At 44.0% G+C, this 17,554-nt stretch overlaps 1 protein-coding gene across 1 annotated transcript; it reads right to left on the bottom strand.

The window, feature by feature from the left end:
- Positions 1-435: 435 nt before the first annotated feature.
- Positions 436-16,541, bottom strand: LOC129867527 (mitotic interactor and substrate of PLK1-like). The gene is made up of 6 exons (XM_055940990.1): positions 16,366-16,541; positions 11,179-11,344; positions 2,571-5,007; positions 1,644-1,906; positions 1,337-1,375; positions 436-1,222 (listed from the first exon to the last, which is right to left on the bottom strand). The coding sequence occupies exons 2-6, from the start codon at positions 11,236-11,238 to the stop codon at positions 1,133-1,135; spliced, it is 2,889 nt and encodes a 962-aa protein (XP_055796965.1). The 5' UTR covers positions 11,239-11,344; positions 16,366-16,541; the 3' UTR covers positions 436-1,132.
- Between the last annotated feature and the right edge of the window lie 1,013 nt (positions 16,542-17,554).

The raw sequence follows: 17,554 nt of genomic DNA, 5'->3' as shown, positions 1-17,554 counted from the left end.
TTTTCAGCAGTATCTTTACAATAGTCTATATAAAAAGCATATCTTGTCATGTTGCAAACAGTCAGGTTTAGTGTGTGATCAAACTTGTTTGTCATTTACAGTAGCCGACTGGTAAACAAGGAATCTTTCTAACTGTACATATCTCACAAGGGCTCAATTCAATCCATGTCACGGAAGATGGCACAATTCAAATGTAAAGGTACCGTCATTTCCGATTGAGCCGACATATGCAGCATTTACTGTGAATGCAGTTGACTGCGTTAACATTGCCTTTTCAATTTCAATCAACGCTATACTGCAGTTTTTCCATGATATGGATTGAATCGAGCCCTAAGAAAGGCAATAAGGACCTGACCGGTTTAGGTAAGAAGTTTTACACAAATTTCTGCTGTCAAAGCACATTCAAGTCAAATTAAGAACACGAACATACTGCTATCTGCTGTAGCTCTTTATTATATTAATTATCAGACAAATGTCAACATTTCTAGAAGACGGTACAGCAAGTGCTTCATTGGATTGGATATTGGTTTGGAAATTTTAACCATTCTAAATACATCATGGATATCTGAGGATGGTTTCTTGCTTGTTTTTGCTTTGCAAAGCACAACTGACAAGACAAAAATAGCTCCGTCATTTATTTTCTATGCAGTCATTTGAAGGCGGATAAGCCTAATCAAATTACTGAGCAGCCAGAGACTGCCAGACTTAAAAAGAACTAATACGCTAATGATTCGGGACTGCAACCTGACCGTAGCAGTCTCATCCCAAAACAACGCAGTGCATTCTTAGCAGGCACAGAACTCCTCTTAAATTCCCTTCCGTTTGCAATCCACCTCCGATGGCATTTAAAACTTGTCCTGTCTTTATTGAATATTTTTTTTCAGTTCACTTGTCTTTTTTCTTTTAAATCGTGGAAAGTCACCTGCTCTAGTAGGTGGCTGATGTTGATGGATGAGGTGTTTATCACGAAGTGGACCAATCATTATGTTCAGCAGGTTTGGTAGTGTGTAGTCAGAGAGTATATTCATATGTGCTGAGATGGGACAATAACTTCCCTAAGATGACTGTGTTTTCATCTCTTCTCCTTTCTGCCCTCTCTCACCATGCCCTGCAGGGGAGAGGACTGGTGGACTCATTGGCAGTCCTCGTTGGTGTAGTCACCAGCCTCCCAGCGCAGTGCCCGCTTGTTTTTGTGCCTGGTGATCCGGGTGGCCTCCAAGACCTGAAATTGAAGAAATAGCAGCAATGTCATATTGGACCTGTGCTAAAGATCCTTCTCTGAGACAAATGACCAATGATTAAACGCACATCAACAGAGAGAGGAGCAATCACTTACCTCATTATTCACATCATCAATGCACTGAATTCTTGCATACTGCAGGAAACACAAAATACATTTTTCAAATTAGCAACCAGCTATCATTGTGGTATATAAAACCTGTGAGATTTCTCAACTCATAAGATGTACTCGGTTTCTCCATCACTATCTGTATGCTTTATTTTGTCGGCGTATTGCATTGCTGTAGTTTTTTCTAAACTGTGTGCCTAAATGTTTGTCTTATGTGTGTCTATAAGGAATGTTCAATGTGTCTAAAGATATCAACAACACCCTCTGTGTCCAACTACAGTCTTTTCTCACTTACAGCTTTCTCTTCCAGCTTCAGTTTGACTCTCCTCTCCTCAAAATCCTCAAGCAGTGTCTCGGTCAGGCCCTTTTGCGTGGGTGTCCCAGGGGAGCCACCTGTCTCTGCCCATGGGCTGGCAGGCAACATGGGGGAAACCCTGCTAACCATGGGGGAGGTGGGCCTTGGACAGCCCCATGGCTGGGCGGTCACTATGGAAAAGGAGGGAAGTCGGGCAGTGGGACGAATGGAAGGGGAAAAAGGAGCTGCGCTGTCTGTTTTATCTGGATGGGAGGGGATAATGAAAGAAACAGAGTTAACACATATTTGTAATTGTGTTATTAATGATAGAGTACATTTTGAAATGTAAATTGAATGCAACATGAAACTCAGGGGCGCAACTTTGGTCCCCAGAGAAAGTTGCTCCCCTGATGAAACTACATAATGATAATTGTATTCTTACCATTGTACACCTGTCTGACTCCCTATGAAAATGGACACTGGTAGGCTAAACATTTTAGATTATCTTGCTATAATGTGAGTGACTGTACAGTGATCTTAACCACTAAATGTCAGTGCATTAACTCTAAAGAAAGCACCAAAAACCCAACTGGAGAAACTATTCAACAACCTCACAGCAATCTGTTTTGCGCCGTGTTAATGGTTAATCATGGCTGGTAACACAGCTTTGCTTCCTCTCCCCATATATGACCAAAGATCAGGTTCTAATTAAGCTTGTCGTTTCCTCCAGTCTAAGAAAGCCATCAGTAAACAAGACTTTGTAATGCAACATCCACTCTGCATGCATCAACGTCACAGAGAGTTACTTATTAAATCAAGCCAAAAACATGTATAAGATATTGCCATCATGAATTATTCCTGTGTTACATTGTCTTGTAACTTTATGTAATTGTATAGATTTGTCTATGGATTAATATACCATCCTACCTAGCATTGATACTGGAGTGATAAAGGAATAGGGCCGTCTGGTCAAGCTTGTCTGCTCTACACGAAGTGAAGGGCTCTCATAGAAGACAGAGTCTTCCTGTTCCACGATGACCCTTTGCAGGCTTTGCGATTGATATGTGTCTTTAGCGTCTCGTCCTACACAGTCCAGGTTTCCTTCCATAGAGGCGTACAGGCCACAGGATTCCCGGAGTTCCCGGTGCTCCTGCTCGCGTTTTAGATCCTGCTCAATCTCCTTCTGGATAACATCTGGAGCGTTTGGTCTTTGAGGTCGCATGCCACCAGAATTCAGGTGTGCCCTCCAGGTTTGAAAAAGCTTATCATTTGGCTCAGACCCCTGAACTGCAGAAGCAGTGGGTGTAGGGGAGGACGGAGAGTACGAAAAGGAGGCTTCTTTAGCTGAGGAGCTTTTGGCTGGAACTGGCTCCTTTCTTCTCACTAACCACGATGGGTCATTTACTATTTCGCTAGTGCTTGTCGTCTTCACCACTATTGTGACTTTAGAGCTGGCCGCCTTTGTGGTCTCACGGCCTTCCAATGTAACACTCTCCTCTGGGAGGCTACTTGGCAGTACTCTGGTGAGGTCTTGGGAATCTGAACCCCAGCCTTTGCTGGTGGTATTGATGGTTGGAGCGGTGTTCATGTGGCTGATGTACAACTCCGTCTCTTCTGAGTGCCGGTGAGGGAAGCAAGTGGAAGGGGAGCATTCACTATCTGAGCTGCTACTCCTCACAATGACCCCGGGTGAAGACCAAGCCCTTTTCCTCTTCTCCTTGGCTCCAGGTTGGTCTGGCAGCTCAAAGATCTTCTTCCTATCCTCCAGTTCCTGCGGAGTTCCCCTGTCATACAGACTTGGGACTCTCCCCTGGTGCATCAGGTCCACTTCCCTCTGGCTGTCCTTTTCGATCTCGCGCTGGATGAAGAAGCTCACCCGATTCTTCTCTTTGGCCTTGACAGGTGTCAGTGGTGCTGCAGTCTGGGAGAGCAGAGACTTGGTCTTGATCTCCACCATCTCCTGGACATCGGTGTGCTTAATGCCCCGCAATTTCCGAAGGCTCTCCTCTCTCTCCTGAGTGATACGAATCTCCCTCTCAATGGGCGTCTCTCTGTGACCACTTACCGATTGGGTGACCGTGCTTTCTGGTTGAGAGTTGTCATTGGATATGCTTACATCACTTGTGTAGCCAACAGTGGGGTCCCCCGATAGATCCTCCAGTCCAGAGTCAAGGTCGTAAAGCAGACTACCCTGGCTCTTGGTTACCTTCTCCTTTGTGCGGTACACTGTCACCTTTCTGCCAGTGACGACTTCCCCTTCATCCTGCTGTTTCACTGGGGTCGGACTTTGGTTCAACCATACTGTAGAGTGGTCTTCTTTTTTCGCACTCTTTGGTGATAGCAAGCTGTCTTCTGACTGCCATCGTCTTCCTTGTGGTTTTATAGAGCTGGGACTCTGCAGAAAGGGGTTGAGCCTGGACTGTTCCATCTTTAGGAACTGCTCCCGCGCTGCGCTGAAGTTGATCTGCTCATTGTCGATGGTACCAGCCTCGGCTGCTGGTGTGGGCTCAGATTTACTGCTGGTTGGACCATAGCACAAGCTGAACCCTTCCAGCAGCTTGTTAGGTGACAAGCTCAGCGCACTCCACTGCTCCCTGTAGGTGGCAGTTTTTTGGGGGGCATGACCATGCATGATCTCCTTCGTAAGTTTCTTCTCCTCCTCCTCTGCCTTCAATTGGGCACCGTTGTCTGTGTCCACCTGGTAGCGGGAGTCCTTGTCCACCTTGAACAGACTCCATGGCTTCTTCCCACCAACATACGTCTGCAATTTGAAGCTGCTCTCCTCTTTCAGGGTGGCTTGCCTTTCCGGGGACACCATCCAGGCTTCATTCAGCTCTGCCTCGGGGCTTGCAGGATTGTCCACGAACGAGTAGAAGCCGCAGTAGGAGCCCGTGCTGCTGGGACTGCTAGGGCTGCTGGCTTGCCAGTCTTCACTGGTGATGCCACAGTTTTCCTCCGACACCGCCACCTGCCTGGCCTGCACCACCACGTCCCGGGACGACACCTCTTTTTGCTGGGAAGATACGACTGTGGCCCGGGTGTGGTTTACGGAGATGCTATCGAAACTGAAAGCAGAAGAGTTGCCATTCCTGTTGTAGGTCCAGCTCTGGTCCAGGCTGAAGGGCTCGTCCGTGGTGGGGCTGAGCATGGTGCGAAGATCTGTTGCCTGCTCCAATTTGAGTGACATGGGCTGCAGCAGCCACTTTCTGGGTATGCTGTCCGTGGTTCCTTGGGTTGTGGTGTCTTCCTGTGTAGACAGTGAGATTTCTGAGGCAATAAGCAGGAGAGAGTGGCAACCTATCAGGTCTCCCTCATTCTGGGTCAACACATCCTGGTAATCATCAGATGCAGCAACTGAGAGTCTCTGAAACCAATAGAAGAAATAAGGAAATGGATCAAAACAGTTGAGTAGTCAACAGGAAACTGTATCCTGTCAGTATCAACCAATTAAACAAGGCTACCTCTGTCCTGATAGTTCTAACAATTAAACTAGGCTACCTCTGTGCTGATAGTTCTAACAATTAAACAAGGCTACCTCTGTCCTGATAGTTCTAACAATTAAACATAAAGACATCTTAAAGACATTTTTTGAATAGCTATCTTTTTGCATACAGCGACAATGGCTGTCATTCCCACTTCCCAGATATCTACAGAATACAGATTGTGCCACCAAAATGAAATGACTTGCATAGCACTTTTCAGAGTTTTATGGTTCACAGGAATCTGTTTAAAGGGTCAATAAAAACTTGTGTAAGAGAGGATGGCGTGAGATTTGCTGTGGAATGCCACTATCATTGTCAACATTTACAGCTTAAATGCAATACCTACTACCTCATGATAGTGAGACACCGCCTTTACAGTAAACCTAGCTGATAAGGAGAGAGGTCATGAAATGAGAACTCCTTATGTTCAAACTGGTACAATTTAGAGCAATCTAATGTGCCAGATGGTCTCAAATATACAGATTTTTGTGTTTGTCAAGAAGGTAAGAAATATTAAGTTGGTAACAAAAGACTGCAGTCAGGTCAGATTTAAGTTAATTTAAATTGATCAATGAAACCAGTCAGGTAATGAATCTGTATTAACCTCAGGGGTTTTCAGTGTGAATCGAGAAGTCAATGTTGAAATTTCCCATGCATTTTACAGCATACCTGCAAAACATGTGACATCCTCCAATACCAATTTTTTTCCCAGCATGGCAACCCTCAAAGAATGCATGGGAATTTCATATGAGGTTGAATCATCTCAGTCAAACCTCTTATCTATTTTTGTGAACTTTGGCGTTTCTGTGTGGAAGATTACCAGATCTATTGCTGTGATGATCTATATAACCATTCTGCTACAGTCTTTGCCTAAACTTAATCAGATATTTATACTTTTGACGTTACAGTTGAGATTTTAAATTACTTTTTACTTATGGAGAGTTTCAGGAAACCACAGTCAAGTCATATATGCACTCAATGGGGATGCAAATTGTGATTAAAGTTAAACTAAAAAAGTATTTCTCAAAAATAGGTTTTTAATTTCTTCAAGCAATGGAATCCTACTCCAATGCAAATAGAATCCTACTCTCTTGCACAGTTAGTTTTGCATACTAAGTCTCTTGCATAGTTAATTTTGTTTCGGTATGTTACATTGGCTAATATTGCGTTGATTCGTGCACAGTAGAGCAAAACGTTGATAGTGTTAATTAAAGGGGAAAACTCTAGAAAGTTGAGTGAAGTTCAATCTCTTGCTTCTCTGCGTGGGCTGATATTTCTTCTGCACAGCAGTCTGAGGGGAGCTGCAGGCCAGTGCATGTGCGCAGCTTAGAGTGAACATTGGTTATTGGTATTCTTGTAATCGTTAAGGACAGAGGAGTTTTTTGGGGATAAAAAATAAACAGAATGGAGCTAAGCACAGGCTAAACCCTACATGAAGACCAGGTTCAGTCTGCTTTCCACCAGACACTGGGAGATGAATTCACCTTTCAGCAGGACAATAACCTAAAACACAAGGCCAAATATACACTGGAGTTGCTACCAAAATGACACCTGAGTGGTCTAGTTACAGTTTTGTCTTAAATCGGCTTGAAAATCTATGGCAAGACTTGAAAATGGTTGTCTTGCATTAACCAATCTGACAGAGCTTGAAGAATTGTTAATAGAATAATGTCCAAATAATGTACAATCCAGGTGTGCAAAACTCTTAGAGACTTACACAGAAAGACTCACAGCTGTAATCGCTGCCAAAGGTGATTCTAATGTATTGACTCAGGGGTGTGAATACTTATGTAAATTAGATATTTCTGTATTTAATTTTCAATAAATTGTTTACATGTTTTCACTTTGTCACTGTGGGGTATTGTTTGTAGATTGGTGAGAAAATCTATTTAATACATTTTGAATTCAGACTGTAACACAACAAATGTGGAATAAGTCAAGGGGTATGAATACATTCTGAAGGCACTGTAGCTGTGTGTGTGTGTGTGTGTGTGTGTGTGTGTGTGTGTGTACGCGCGCACGCGCACAAAAACTTACATTAGTCCCTGTCAACAAATTACCCTATTGTGACATGGATTAGCTAAGGCCAAAGTCAAGTTGTAAAGACTCAAGATAATACAAGTAGAAAATAGGGCAATGAAGATATCGCCACAGATTCGTCCCTATTATAACCTTTAGACTTATTAAATTCTAATACATTTACTCATTGACTGTCCAAAAGAAATACCGAAATAAATGTTGTCATACCCTGCAGCTTTCCAGTGGTGTGTATTCATGGATGCCAAGGGAAGTCAGGCTTCCCCCCAAAAAAGGACAAATAAAATGTAGATATATTTTAGAATTTTCCTTCAATTCGCAAGAGCCTGAATGTATCTCACAGGAGAAAGCATCAGAGCGACCGAAACAGAACCCCTCTGTCTCTCTACGTGTTGGCCATCTATCTGATGCTGTCTGGTCCAAACGAGTATGACAGGCAAGGGAAGCCCGCAAGCATCTGGTCTCCCTTAACTAGCTAACTTTGCCAATGAATGGAAGTTAGGCTAGCAAGCAAGCATTTTAGCCAGGTAGCCTATGACAGCAAAAAATAAAAGCGCTTACTGTATGACAGAGTGATAGACTGCTTCGTCAACATGAAATAAAGGAGTATGGTATTGGTGTTTCTCTACAAGTAGGGTGAGTCAACATGTTTTTCTACTTGCACGAATGCGCACACACACACACACACAAGCGCACAGAAATCAGAACCATAGACAGCCACATCATATTAGCTTACGTTGACTACGTTGGACTACATTTTGGGGGGTAGTTGTCACTGTATCTTTTAGTTGTCACTGTATTAGACTAAGCAGAGGTGATTTGATGATGTTAAAATATTGACGTTGAAATGGTGCTGGAATAGTGGAGGCAGCTCCCGTTTTCTTTGTGACTTGCGGTAACTCTCCATGGTTCTAAATCAAGAGTTGTTTAGTGGTCCGAAAATGTCGGAAACATTAACTTGCTTGACCCTGCTGTAGGTCATGTAACTGTCTGTTACTGTACATACAATATGCTTTCTGGACTTCACTGGACAGAGGGTACTGTTCGGTTTTGTGATAAAACGAAGGTGTGGTTGAATTTATTCTGCCACTGTCTTCTTGTTGTCTCGGCCTTTAGGCCTATATATCACGGTCGGAAGGCATATGAATTAGCAGGTTATAGAGCAAACAAAACAATTATCACAGCGCATAGGTAATTTTACACACTCACTGCTACTGCAGCTTATGTCTATTGACCATGCAGATGTCAAACCAGTTAATGTTGTTGAAGGACATCCATGCTAACCTCTCATTAAAGCTCTAGTATTCAAAAAACATTTTGTAAAGTAACAACGTGCTGGAGTGCTCCAATGGGTATAGGTTGTGTTGCTACAGAGACAGGGGCATACAAGGTGCCACCACAATAAAAGTGTATAGAAAAATACAAATATAGGATCTTAATTTGAGCCAGTTTGCTACAGCAGGAAAATAATCCTGCAACAACAGGAAATGTGAATAATCATGTGGATTATAATTAATGGACATTTTTAGTAAGGGTTGATACATTTTTCATAAGGGAAAATCAAGTCTGAAAACTTCAGAAGCCTTTTAAAACATCAGATACACTAAGTTTAAAATGTCATGTATTGAAGGCAAGTTCTCCTGCAACAGGGTGATCAAATTAACATCCTACACCTGTAATGTAAGTAGCGATAATGCTGTTGAAATACATTGAATTTGACCTGAAAACTGTACAGTACATAATTTTTGAAAAATAAGTAAGGAATCCTACCTTAAGCGGTATACAGCGAACAAGACAAACAGTCTTTCTTCTCTGTCTGATGTCTTGTCTCCCACTTTCTATCTCTCGCTATATATATATATATATATATATATTACGGTCTCTTGAGCACCTTACAGCACAGGCAAAGTTCAGCCAATGTCATGTAAACTACTGGAGTCCCACCCTCTTACAGAAGAGGGAAAAGTACATGAGACTGACAGACCGCTACATCAACATCTGGAGGTAGGAGAGAAACCTTTAAACCTCTCCAAGGCCAATCATCAATCAAGATAACCGAGATCCCTCTTATTATAAACAATTGGGCCATAAAGAACTTAGACTATTTCAATGTGTACTGAAACAAAGTAACGTAGGGGCTCCATTCAATCTCTATCGCTGAAGCGTTACAGATAGCGCGCTAGATATGTAAAGGTCATTTCCTACTCATCAGGCATCTGCAGCATTTACCATAACTGCAGTCTCCGCTAACGCATAAGGATGGAATAGAGCCCCTAGAGTGGTTTTGTTGTGAGAGAAAACAGAATATTCTGGTAAGGTCTCTGAGTCCTTCCTCCCACCTCAGACAACCTCTTTAGGAGAAGCAACCCTAACCTCTTGTAGTCTCCGTAACTCCTGGAGAGCTGCTGGGTGTGCAGGCTTTTGTTCCATCCCAGCATCAACACATCTGAATAAATGACCTGTGGTCCAAACTGAAGACCATGATTAGTTGATCATTTGAAACAGGTGAATTAGTGCTGGACTGAAACAAAAGCCTGCTCACCCAGCAACTCTCCAGGACTGGAGTTGGAGAACCCTGACCAGAGGGAATGAGTAAGGTAATTTCCTGTTGAGTGCTTTCAAGTGCTTTCAACAGAAGCTTCTCCTTCCCTTCATGACCACTGGCATGACTTGATATGCGGTGTTATGGAAATGTATCCATTCCCTTTAACTATCACCAGTCTCACAAGGAACCAAGAACAGAAAAGAACACAGTTTACAAATACTGAGGCATCATCATTATCAGTCTTGCCTGTGAACTGTTACAGAAGAATCTTCCTTTTGGGGTTGAAGTTCACCTAAGAGGATGTCCCAGCCTTAGCTTCAGTCCAGTGAAGAGCTTGAGTCATAGTGGCCTACGTGTTCTAAATGTTCATTACCTTTTTCAATCATTACCTGGGTAGAGGTGGAGCGCCTCTCTCACCAGTCTGCTTCATTTATGTTTTACAAGACATTTTAGCAATCAAGATAAAACTTGTCAAGAGACTTCAACAGGGGCTGGACATGACATCAGGCAGGGCCAGGTCTGCAGTAGTTCAGAAAGCTTAAGGGAAAGAAACTTGTGATTGACTTGTAAGACAAAAAAAAACATACACCTTTTCAAATGTACCTTTCTATACCTCCATTCCACTTGTGATTGCTATAGTTTTTTCACCACTTAAAGAAAATGTATTTAATGGTTTATGTGACTAAAGCCAGCTAGTACAATAGATACTGATCAATTGTTTCTTATAACCACCTTCATTCTGCCATTGATCTGAACAACCAGAGAGGTGGGAGACATCCGCTAAATAATTCAGTCTCCTGACCAGTTCAGATAAATCAGTGATAAATCAGTGTTTATTGAGGAAATTAAACTACTTAAAAGTTAAGACACGGCCAAAATAAGATAACATTTTTGGGCCCAAGCCAAAGTAGGTTTTAGAGGACTTTCCATTTACAATCAGATTCAGAGCAGTTTGGAGAAATGGGGATGTTCACACTGAGAATAGGTTTACTGCTCTCTAGTGGCTAGCATGTGCATGTACACTAATCATTACAGTATTTCAATCAACTTTATCACTCTGAATGAAGACCTTTAATATGGATCTCATTTTAAATTTTTGTGATTGTAGAGGTATATCTACTTTATATCCCTATGGCTGGACTTCTAGGAATCAAATACGTGACAGATGTAACATGTGACAGATATTAAAGTGGGCATTATTGAGATGTATGTCTAAAATTGCTTTTAAATCAATAAAGATCGACGTAGTTTTTGCACAAGAGCATGGAAAACATGAGAAGAATCTAGGCTGTAATGGCAGTGGTACAAAAACTCAAACAATGAAGATCCAAAACTGTTGATTGTTGGTAAATGAGGCAACATCTAGAATGATGTCAAGGCAAAACAAATTAGTAGCCTACAATCAGGATTTTTTTTGTTTCAACCACAACAGTCATTTTGTCTTTTGTGTTTGTGGTAAGGGTTGTCTTACCTTGGTCTCATGCTCCATGCTGTTACACAGCACATGCCAAGGAGGGGTGTACTTGAACATCCTGCAGACTGTATGTTACAGCGTGTTGGTAAATGTGTTCGGCAGCTCTCTATGTAAAAGGATCCAAGGCTAGGTGCAGGGGGCAATCAATTTCAACTTAGGCCCTCTGAGAAGAGAGAGAGAGAGGAGACAGAACATTACATTTGAGGAGATTGAGGGCCTTCTTTTTTTAGTTTTTACTATAAAACATTCTTGATTAAACAACATTTTGGTGAAACTGATGGTTACCTATTTTGGTTATTTATTGTCTTTAATATTTTATTATTTCTTCATTTGGCAATTAAAAAATGTACACGCTTGAAATCAAATCAAATGTATTTATAAAGCCCTTCTTACATCAGTATATTGAAAGGTTTCAATATCTTTGTACACTTGGTATGTTTCTTCAACCAAACCTGTATTGCAGGCTAATATTTTTCAGCCACGATAACTGCAAACATTCACTGAACACACCTCACAACACTTATAGCAAAGGACATTTAACAAGCATATGACTGATGATTGGCTGAGAGAAATTGATGATAAAAAGATTGTGGTTGCTGTTTTGTCAGACTTCAGTGCAGATTTCGACATTATCGATCATAGTCTTTTGCTGGAAGAACGTATGTGTTTTGGCTTTACACCCCCTGCTATATTGTGGATAAAGAGTTACTTGTCTAACAAAATACAGAGGGTGTTCTTAAATGGATGTCCAACATAATCCAGGTAGAATCAGGAATACCCCAGGGCAACTATCTAGGCCCCTTACTTTATTCAATCGTTACTAACGACATGCCACAGGCTTTGAGTAAAGCCAGTGTGTCTATGTATGTGGATGACTCAACACAATACATGTCAGCTACTAAAGCGACTGCAACACTTCACAAAGAGCTGCAGTTAGTTTCAGAATGGGTGGCAAAGAATAAGTTTGTCCTTAATATTTCCAAAACTAAGAGCATTGTATTTGGGAAAAATCATTCACTAAACCCTAAACCTCAACTAAATCTCGTAATGAATAATGTGGAAATTGAGCAAGTTGAGGTGACTTAACTGCTTGGAGTAACCCTGGATTGTAAACTGTCAACAGTAGCTAAGATGGGGGAGAAATCTGTCCATAATAAGCACTGCTCTGCCTTCTTAACAACACTATCAACATGGCAGATCCTACAGGCCCTAGCTGTCACAATACAGAGGCGGATGCAAGATGCAAGCAACGATGGTTTAATGAAATAGTTTACAGCATCAACAGGACAGACAGAATATACTCAGACAGAATCCAACCCAGGGCCTAGGGCACATCCTCTGATGATAGCGTGCTGAGAAATCCAAGGGAGTGAGTCCGGCTGGGTAGGAAGGAGCACAGCAGATAATCCCCACAAGGGCTGCGAGAGAAAGAGCACTGACACACGACACAACCTCAGGGAAGAAACAACGATCTGACAACAAGAAACACAGGTTACAGAACATATAAAGGGGAAGATAATTAATTCCAGCTGGCGCAGACAATCAGGCCAAGATTGGGAACCACGCCCACACAAACACAGGAGAGAGAGAGAGAGAGAGAGGCAGTGGATTCATGAACCGTGACACTACCCCCCCCCCCCTAGGAACGCCTCTTGGCGTTCCCAGACAAATTTACCTGTCGATTGAAATCATCGATAAGGGAGTGATCCAGAATGTCCCTAGCGGGTACCCAACTTCTCCCCTCCGGACCGTAACCCTCCCAGTCTACCAGGTACTGGAATCCGCGTCCCCTCCTTCTCGAGTTCAAAATCCAAAGTCTCCCCATCAACAAGTCGTGGCGGCGGGAGAACCGGGACCGGCGGGTTAATACGTGCCTGAAACACCGGTTTTATCTTGGACACATGGAAGGTAGGATGAATTCTCCTATACGCCGGAGGAAGCTTGAGCCGGACCGCCACCGGACTAATGATCCTGGTGACCTTGAACGGCCCGATAAATTTGGGGGCAAGCTTGTTAGAAACGGATCGGAGTGGAATGTTCTTCGTGGAAAGCCACACTCTTTGTCCAACGACGTATACCGGAGGCTTCGACCGGTGGCGATCGGCCTTAGCCTTGGTGCGCGCCCCCACCCGGAGGAGAGTCTCACGGGCTCTGCTCCATACGTGACGGCACCTCTGGATGAAAGCGTGAGCGGAGGGAACAGTGACCTCGGACTCAGTACTGGGAAAGATAGGTGGCTGGTAACCTAAACTACACTCAAACGGAGAGAGACCCGTGGCTGCGTACTCAACCATAGAGAGTTGTTGACTCCAGGAAGAGGGGTTCTTAGAAACCAAACATCGCAACACTCTCTCCAAATCTTGGTTGGCCCTCTCCGTTTGACCGTTGCTCTGGGGATGAAACCCTGAAGAAAGACTGACACTTGCTCCCAGTAACCTACAAAACTCCTGCCAAAACTTGGACACAAATTGGGGCCCCCGGTCAGAAACTACGTCCATCGGCAGGCCATGTAAGCAAAAGACATGATCCACGACCGTTACCGCTGTTTCCTTTGCAGATGGTAATTTAGGCAAGGGAATAAAATGAGCCGCCTTCGAGAACCGGTCCACCACGGTCAAAACAACCGTCTTGCCCTGGGAGGGCGGGAGACCGGTAACAAAATCTAGCCCGATGTGGGACCAGGGTCTCGAAGGGACCGACAGCGGTTGGAGTAACCCATCTGGGGGTCGATTAGAACTCTTCCCAGTGGCACAAACCGAGCAAGCCAAGACAAAACTGTGAATGTCACGAGCCATCAGCGGCCACCAAAAGCGTTGCTTCACTAAAAAGCTAGTACGGCTGACTCCTGGATGACACGCTACGTTGGAGCAATGCCCCCACCGAATAACATCGGACCGACACCCCTCCGGCACAAACAACCGATTAGGCGGACAACCGGGCGGAGGCGTTACCCCTTCTAAGGCCGTTCTGACCCTCGATTCAACCTCCCATATAAGTGTGGAGACCACTAGGGTCCTGGGTAGGATGCACTCGGGAGTGGATGGTCGTTCGGAATGGTCAAAAATACGAGAAAGGGAATCGGGTTTGACATTCTTGGAACCCGGGCGATACGAGAGAGAGAAGTCAAAACGTCCGAAAAAGAGTGCCCACCGCGCCTGCCTGGAGTTGAGTCGCTTGGCGGTTCTGATATATTCCAAATTTTTGTGATCGGTCCAAACTATAAAAGGTACCCCCGAACCCTCTAACCAATGGCGCCACTCCTCCAGTGCTAACTTCACTGCCAACAACTCTCTGTTTCCAATGTCGTAGTTGCGTTCCGCAGGTGATAACCGATGGGAAAGGAACGCGCAAGGGTGCATCTTGTCGTCAGAAGAGGAACGTTGGGAAAGTACCGCACCTACCCCCACCTCCACCACGAACTGACGCGAGGGATCGGGAGCTATGAGGATGGGAGCCGAAACAAAGCGGCTCTTGAGTTTGGTGAATGCAGCCTCGGCTGCATCGGACCACCTGAACGTCACTCTGGGGGAGGTTAAGGCGGTAAGAGAAGCGACTATCTGGCTAAAGTTGCGAACGAAACGCCTGTAGAAATTGGCGAATCCCAGAAACCTCTGTAGGGCCTTACGGGAATCTGGGCTTGGCCAATCCACCACAGCCTTAACCTTGTCAGGATCCATGCGAATACCTTCAGTCGAGACGATGTAACCTAGGAATGGAACGGATTGTGCATGGAAAATGCATTTTTCCGCCTTGACAAAAAGTCCATTCTCCAACAACCTCTGAAGCACTCGTCTGACGTGCTGAACGTGTTCCTGGAGAGAAGAAGAAAAAAATCAGTATGTCATCCAGGTAAACATATATGAACTGATCAATCATATCTCTCAGCACGTCATTGACGAGTGCCTGGAAAACCGCTGGGGAGTTGGATAACCCAAAAGGCATGACCAAATACTCGAAGTGCCCTCTGGGGGTGTTAAACGCGGTCTTCCATTCGTCCCCCCTCCTTATGCGAACCAAATGATATGCATTACGTAAATCCAACTTAGTGAACACGGATGCTCCCTGTAACCTTTCAAAGGCTGAGGACATCAACGGTAAGGGATAGGTATTCTTCACTGTGATGTTATTCAACCCACGGTAATCAATGCAAGGACGCAGAGATCCGTCCTTCTTCCCCACAAAGAAGAACCCCGCCCCCGCTGGAGAAGAGGAAGGACGAATGAATCCAGATGCCAGAATTTCACAATGCAGGCCTTCGAGAACGCCCACACAAACACAGGAGAGAGAGAGAGAGAGAGAGGCAGTGGATTCATGAACCGTGACACTAGCTTTGTTTCACCTGGACTACTGTCCGGTCGTATGGTCAGGGGAAAAAAGAGGGACTTAGGAAAATTACAATTGGCTCAGAACAGCACAGTTGGCCCTTAAAAGTACACAGGGAGGTAATATGAATGATATGCATGTCAATATCTCATGGCTCAAAGTGGAAGAGAGATTGACTTAATCACTACTTGTTTTTGTCAAAAGTGTTGACAAGCTGAATGTACCGAGCTGTCTGTTTAACCTACTAGCACACAGCTCGGACACCCATGCATACCCCACAAGACATGCCACCAGAGGTCTCTTCAGAATCAGAACAGACTATGGGAGGCGCCCAGTACTACATAGAGCCATGACTACATGGAACTCTATTTCACATCAGGTAAGTGATGCAAGCAATAGAATCAGATTTAAAAAAAAACAGGTAACAATACACCCTATGGAACAGCAGGGACAGTGAAGAGACACACACAAAGGTACAGACACACTCATATGCACACAAGTGCTAACACACACACTCTACATACACGTTAATTATAATATTGTTGTATGGTGGTATTGTACATTTTATATTGTAGATATGTAGTGGTGTAATAATTTTATATGATGTACTGTTTTATCTTTTGTTTTATGTGTGATGTAAGTCCATTAATGTGTTTTCACCTCAGGAAGAGTAGCTGCTGCTTTGGTAGCAGCCAATGGGGAACCCTAATTAATACAAATACAAAAAGTCCCCAATATTCTAAATGAAAATTCAATAAAGAATTCTAAATAGACAGAGAATAATTCTCTCCTTACATTATATGATTGTAAGGAGAGTAGTTCCATTCCATACCTCAGTAATCCCCCCATTCTGTAACTCACCTCCCGGTTCTAGACCTCCCCTCCTAGACCTCTGGGTTCTCCAACAGGTGTTCTTCATTCGACCCCCGGCTCCTCTCAGGCAGATAATCTATCACCGTTTGGATCTGTGCCCCCTCGTAGCCTCCAGTGTGTCAGGCCTAAGAGCTGGGTCTTCCGGGCTCCACTGGTCTTTTGGTCCTGGGTTTGGCCCTGACCAAACCCCTCCCTGTAACCCCCCTCACCCCCCAAGGTCCTCCCCCCCACACAGTATCTGTCACTCGCCCCCCTCCTTCAACCCCCCCCAACCCCTGTCCATCAAAGCTGCTAGTGCAGAAGAATTGACCAGTTGTGGTGGGGGAGGGGTGGCGAGACTGCTCCGTTGTTTTTTCCAGCAGCTGCCATGTGTGTGTTGCTGATAATTGCGTTGGAATGCTGCTGACCATCAAAAAGTGCCAAACAAAAGAGGAGCATTCCGTGCGCGCGCACACACACACACACAATCCTACTTCTGCCAACAGTGACTGTGTAGCCAGGTCACTGTGTCAATGATAATGTCTGTAACAATGTTGCAGCAGGTCCTAGATTAGCAGTGTAACAACATTTCATTTTGGTGGATAGGTGGACAGGACCTTTGTTCATAGGAAAGAACTGTGAGGATTTCACAATGCAGGCCTTCGAGAACCTTACAACTTTAGACTAAGAACTGAGGCTAAAGACACACACATGAACACACAAACAAACACACACTCACACCAGCACCCACCTTCATCTGTATTGACTAAGGAGACAACACATTTCAAGATGAAGGGAGAAAACACATTTCAAGATGAAGGGAGAAAACGCAGAAACAAAACAGAGAGACCGAGAGAGACCATTGAAGCACGTCACATTTTTATTTGTCGTTTCCTCTTCAGCACTTTCCAGTTTGTGAGAAAGCAGACCTTCGCAACTACAAAGCATAAGAAGAGCAGCAGTGTGTTGACACCCACTCTATTACCTGGGCCCTTCACTGACTGACTGTCATGAGCACAGAGATCTAGGAGTCTACACAAGAGGACGAGAGAGCGACAGACATTTATATGTAGATATTTATATATACATTTACAAAAAAGATGCCTGACCAGGGGCAAGACTACAAGGCATTGGGGGTGTGTAGAGAGAGAGAAGTCAGAAATGGAATGTAAATATTGATAAGAACCAACAGGGGGCG

Source organism: Salvelinus fontinalis, chromosome 12, assembly GCF_029448725.1.
Source record: "Salvelinus fontinalis isolate EN_2023a chromosome 12, ASM2944872v1, whole genome shotgun sequence".
NCBI lineage: Eukaryota > Metazoa > Chordata > Actinopteri > Salmoniformes > Salmonidae > Salvelinus > Salvelinus fontinalis.
The sequence above is the reverse complement of the archived record's forward strand: the minus strand, read 5'-3'. Positions and strand labels throughout refer to the sequence as shown.

What these genes read in the sequence shown, in the direction of transcription:
- LOC129867527 (XM_055940990.1), bottom strand. Translation starts at nt 11,238, where the DNA reads ATGTTCAAGTACACCCCTCCTTGGCATGTGCTGTGTAACAGCATGGAG. An exon ending in GCATGGAGCATGAGACCAAG is followed by an intron (nt 5,008 to 11,178) that starts GTAAGACAACCC and finishes TATTGGTTTCAG; the next exon opens with AGACTCTCAGTTGCTGCATC. An exon ending in TGAAGCTGGAAGAGAAAGCT is followed by an intron (nt 1,376 to 1,643) that starts GTAAGTGAGAAA and finishes TGTTTCCTGCAG; the next exon opens with TATGCAAGAATTCAGTGCAT.